Below are 6,000 nucleotides of genomic sequence, written 5' to 3'. Positions count from 1 at the left end.
ATTAGATTTAGCGATAATAACTTCAACAGAGACAACGGCTATGCACTTAGCAACACTTGGAAGAGTGCACTGGATAAAGAAAAATCGCAGAGAAAAACTTCTCGCACTTTACCTCCTGATTCAAGGGATGGCGCTGCAAGCAACGCAGGATAGTAACTACATCTATGGAAGTAGAGGGCACCACTTCACTACGCGCCATATCGCTGTTGCTATGACATATTCCAGCCAATCAGAAGCCGTCCTTTGCATATAAAAGTAGGAACCTCGCTAGGTCACGACAGTCAGTTTTAGCCCTGACGACGACCATGGAGGTAGTGGTCGAAAGCTTGGAGTTTTATCCTGAACTGACGCGGCGTGTACACCGAGAGATTTTTACTCAAGAAATATGTCGCGAAAGACTTCGCAGCCATTTGCTGAACTTAGTATTCAAGTTTACTACATAAGTTAACAGATAACAGGCTTTCAATTTACTCATGCTGAAGCATTAGTTTATTGACAAATTAAAAAGGAAATTATTCTTTCTATTGCAAAAAGTGCTGCTTTTCTGACTTTATTTTTATACTTCTTCTTTAATCACAGTAGCCATACCGAACTATCATCTTTCCAGGCATGTCTCCAGCACATTGAGATACACATTTACAGCTATCCAAAAAAGAGGAATTTTTATATTTTAACATCATCATATATAACACATACAATTTCCTTAAGTTGAGTTGTTCCTATAACTTTTCTTTATCTTTCAAACAATGGAAACTTCAGGTATGAATATTAACAATGTAGGAAAAGATAGATTGCTGCTTACCATAAAGAAGACATGTCAAGTTGCAGACAGGCATGATTAAAAGATACTCACGTATAGCTTCTGGCCTGAAATCCTGGAGTTGGTGGTCATGCGTGTCTGTGAGATGTGCTTGCTTGTGTCATCTCTCTCTCTCTCTCTCTCTCTCTCTCTCTCTCTCTCTCTCTCTCTCTCTTACCCCCCCCCCTCCCCCCCTTACTAACGAAGGCTGTGGCTATATGTGAGTGTCTTTTAATCGTGCCTTTCTACAACTTGACATGTCTTCTTTATCATAAGTAGCAATCTGTCTTTTCCTATTTATCCTTAGTTTTTAAAACAGTTATTTAGCGACATGTGTCAGTACCTTAACACAGTTCTTCAAAAACTCTAGTTTTGTGCCAACAAGAGCATACTGGCCAAGAATTGAAACTAAACAATATCAGAAAAATTATGCATTACCAGAAAACAGTTGCAATTATTGAAGAAACCAGTGTGATACTGAATCTTACAAAAACAAATTTTAGTTCTAAACAAGAAACAATGATCAAGAGGGTTGAGAAATTTTTCAATGTGCAAATTGCTAATGCACCAAAATTAAATAAATACTTTCATTATCTTGTTGATAAATATAGTATTATTTGCTATCATGTAGTAGAATCGTCTTCTTCCATGCAGATACCACTGTTAATGTATTATTTCACTCTTATTTTCTTATTTATTTTTACATGCCTTTCTTAATTGTTTTGTAATCTGCAGACCCCATCACAAAGGAAAACTTTCAGGATTGTGGAATGAATGTCACTATATACATTAACAAAGTTAAGCAGCTATTAGGAACCGCTGCAGCAATAATTTACTATCATTGACTGCTATAAACAATTTTTCTTACGCAATCCAAAATTATTACAATAAAATTAACAGGAAACGCATTACCTTGGAAAAATTATATTTAAAATTTACTGTGTAGTTACCCTTGTTGGTTATTCTCTAAGAACCACAATGATAAGAGACTGACTTACAAGAAGCATTGGTTCTCAACATCCAGCTGACAGGAAATTTCCATTCTTGTATCTACATAATTTGTATAAGGAGTGGGTAATATGGTATGTTTTAATCATCTTTTGAAATTATATGGATTCTTGTTGTGTCACTTTATGTCAGAGAGTAACATGTTGAAGATCTTCAAGCCAATCTACAGAACTCCACTTTGAACCCTTAATAGAGTGTCAGAGCCATCAGGAATCAATATCTATCTTGTTTTGTGGTTATGTAAATCACAATTCAGCTGAAACTGATTCTTCAGTCCTAACTTTTTAGACTGTGCAATACCAGTCAGTAAATTCTTGTTTGAAAAAAAGAGGCAATTGTATGACTTTGGTAACATAACATTTTCAGAGGTTTCTTGAAGTAATTTTAGTCAGCACAATCATAAGCCAATATATTTTCTTTTTCATAGATTGACACATAGTGAAACTCATCTTCATGTGTACTGAAGGGATCTGCCGAAGAAAGTCCTAACCCTCAATTTAGTAAGAATTAGTCTGATCATGTTATCTGTTGCAAATTCGATGGCACCACTGCTGGTAACAAGTAATTCAACACCAACTGCCAGAAAGCACTGTCTTCTATAATAACTGCTATTTCTTATTGCATTTATGTTTTTGTCTTTCAACATATAACATGTAGTGGCTAAAAATATGCCGTTGTGGGTTAGTATTTTTTTCTGCAGATCCCTTCATCTGTGAGATACACATCCACAGGAAAAGTTACAAAATATTTAATACACATACTTTTATAATCTTCTCTAGAGTTCGTAATGGAATTCCATAATGTAGTCTCAAATTTATAATCAGCCCCATGTACTCATTTAGAAATAAATTCCGATCTCCCAACATTCAAAAATAGTGGCCATAAATTTCATAAATCACTGGATTATCTGTTCTCGGGGGCCACAAATTCCTGTTAGTACTAGGTGGTGAGATAGGCCAAACATAAATAATAAAATAGTACTTATTTTTAGAAATAATAATGATAATCCCTGTATTCGTTTACAGAAATAAATGTGAAATACATATTGAAAGATAAAACAGCTGCCAAATTTCAGAACAGTAAAATACAGACTTCTCCAAAGTTGTATCTCCTCCTAAGTAAGCTGGTTACTTCTGGTATTTAAGCACAGTTAAGAGCACACTCAATATCAAACACAACAAAATATTAATGATTGTTTTTTTGCTTCCATAGCATATGGACATAGTGTATAGCTCTTGCCTCTTTCTGTCATTGTAGTTCTCAAATTATTCCATGCCATGGGAGGTTCTCCCTCATGATCGTATGTAAGTGATGTTTGTGTGAGTGAGTGATTATTTTGCTTCTATACCAATTACTATAGAAGTGCTGATTCCTCATTGCAGCTGTTTAGAGCATTATTGAGTTTAAGTTTGCACATACATGAAGTCACAAATTTTATAAACCAATTTTGTGATATAAGATTTCAATAAATAGAAAACTTAGTGACAAAAGAATACCAGAACTTAGTAAAATGAAGACAGGTAATAAGTCAACTATTTCAACAGGTTCAACGTCCCGAAAGCAGATATCTGTGTCAGTGGACTGCCATCCTTTATAACGCGATAGTACACCTCGCTCACGGATTTTCAAAGTGCTGAAGAGAAAGAGTTGATAAATTCAGTACAAAAAATTATACATTACTGCTAATAATTATGAATAGTTATACAATAACTACAAGTAATATTAGATTATTTTGTTTTGTTAATGATTTAATATAAATTGTCATTCTGCGTGATCCGTGACTCCCTACCCAGTAAGTTCTATTGCTTCATGTTTCAAAGTATTTATGAAGATTTTAACATCTTATTCTGAGAACCTATTTCATAATCAAATGTTTCTATTAAGAAAACAGAACTAGATAGTCATTGTTTCTGTCAGAAACAATGCAGATTGTTGTAGTACAATAGTACTGGATGGATCAATAGATACATGGATCAGTTTTAAATAACAGTGATGATAATGTCAATCTTAAATTTCACTCTGTACTAATTTATATTCCCAACAGACAATCATCATGATCAGTTTGCTAACAAGAGGATATACTACTTTTACATAATATGGTAGCAGTGTACAAACACTCAAAAAGTCTAACTTCATGATACAAGTCACTATTTATGATGACTATCCTGGTAATTTGAATACAGGCAACTGATTTCACAGAACGTTCCTCATTGACTGCTCTAGAATGATTGACTATTTCATTAGAGGTATTCCACCTTAAAATGTTTCAGCTGTATATTCATTCTGCAGGATGGAAATTCAAATCCCCATTTAAATCCACATTTGGTTTTTCTGTAGTTCTCTAAATCTTTTCCTTCGTCTTCTTCTTCTTTATTGTCCTCATTCCATTGCAACCCTCTTTGAATGTTAGCTTCTTCAACAGGCTTTTTCCAATTTACTGCCTCTGATTTCCCTAGATCACTTAAAGACAATGCTGAGTTGGTTCCTTTGAAAATACAGGGCTGCTTTCCCAGTGTGAGTGTGTGTGTCATCTCTAATGGTCCTGGCATTCACAGGACATGAAACCCTAATCTTCCACCCTTGCCTTTTCAAATAAATCTGCAATTCATAATTGTTGAGGCTCCTGCTGCCACTTGTTGATTATTGTGTTTTGGCTTTTGTCTTGAGATCACAAGATGTTTGTTTAACAGTTTTCATGTAAAAATCATTAAACAAACATCAGCCAAAGATCTTGAGACAAAAGTCAACAGGCAATACATCAAATTTTCAGTTCTTCGCCTTGTAACACTGGTTATTTAATGAAGTTTGATAATTCTTTGAGATTCTGAAGGTGATGATGATGATGATGAAGCCCCATACTCCTTGACAGAGTGTAGGGGAATGATGTGGGAGACCCGCACCACCATACTAGGCAAGGTCTTAGTGGAGGTGGTTTGCCATTGCCTTCCTCTGACCATAATGGGGGTGAATGATGATGATGATGAAGATGACACAACAACATCCAGTCATCTCAAGGCAGGTGAAAATCCCTGAACCCGCCAGGAATCAAACCTGGGACCCCGTGCTCGGCAAGCGACAACGCTACTGCAAGACCATGAGCTGTGGACATTCTGATGGTAGCAGGGATAAAATAAAAAAGGAGCAAAAGGTTATATACAACTGCTGCAGAAATTAGACTGAAGTTAGAAAGTAGAGAGGACATGAAAGAGAATCAGTAGTTGAGAAAGGAATGACAGGTTTGTAGCATATCTCTGATGTTATTCAGTCTTTACATGGGCAAGCAGCAAAGGAAACAAAGGAAAAATTTGAAAAGTTATTGAAGGTTCAGGAAGTACAAATAAAACCTTTGAGGTTTAAAGGTGACATTGTAGTCTGTCAGAGACAACAAAGGAGGAATGGATAGTGTCTTGAAATAATTTATAAGATGAAATATCAGCTAAAGTAAAACAAGGGTAATGGAATATAGTCAAATTAAATCAGGTGATCCCAAGGGAACCAATTTAGAAAGTGAGAGACTAAAAGTAGTAGATGAGTGTTTTTTTTTTTTTTTTTTTTTTTTTTTTTTTTTTTTTTTTTTTTTTTTTTTTTTTTTGCAGCCTTGTAATTGATGATAGCTGAAGCAGAGAGGATATAAAATGCAGATTGTCAGTGGCAAGGAAATTGTTTCTGAAAAAGAGATATCTCTTGACTTTCATTGAAAATTAAGTGTTAGGAAGTATGTATTTTCTGATGGTATTTTTCTGGAGCACATCTGTGTGCAGAAGTGATATGGTGACAACAAGTGTTTCAGACAAGGAGAGAAAGGAAGTTTTTGAAATACAGTGCTACAGAAGAATGCTGAATATTAGATGGGTAGATCAAATAACTAATGAGCAGTTGCTGAATGAAACTCAGGGAAAAGACTTGACATGGAGAATGAATCACAAGATAGCACACATTCCGAGGCATCAAGAAATTGCCAGTATGGTAATGAAGGAAGTGTGGGGAGTAAAAATTTTACAGGGAAGACCACAGCTTGACTGTGGTATGTAGGTTCAGATGAATTTAAGTTGCAGTAAATATGCAGAGATGAAGAGGATTTCACAAGATAAGAGTAGCATGGAGTGCTGCATCCAACCAGTCTCATACCAATGACCACAACAACAACAATAATAATTTATTTTTACCTCTGATACGGACCTTAGCAAATCAAT

General features: G+C 35.3%; 1 protein-coding gene across 1 annotated transcript in view; it reads right to left on the bottom strand.

The window, feature by feature from the left end:
• Positions 1 to 2,276: 2,276 nt before the first annotated feature.
• The window catches only part of LOC124798560 (glutamate receptor ionotropic, kainate glr-3-like), a 98,814-nt gene continuing 95,090 nt past the window's right edge, over positions 2,277 to 6,000 (bottom strand). The window contains exon 8 of the mRNA XM_047262019.1: positions 2,277 to 3,440. Within this exon, the coding sequence (XP_047117975.1) occupies positions 3,242 to 3,440 (199 nt within the window). The 3' untranslated portion in view covers positions 2,277 to 3,241. The remainder of the gene's footprint in view (positions 3,441 to 6,000) is intronic.

Source organism: Schistocerca piceifrons, chromosome 5, assembly GCF_021461385.2.
Source record: "Schistocerca piceifrons isolate TAMUIC-IGC-003096 chromosome 5, iqSchPice1.1, whole genome shotgun sequence".
Taxonomy (NCBI): domain Eukaryota; kingdom Metazoa; phylum Arthropoda; class Insecta; order Orthoptera; family Acrididae; genus Schistocerca; species Schistocerca piceifrons.
This window is presented reverse-complemented; position numbering and strand designations above follow the sequence as displayed.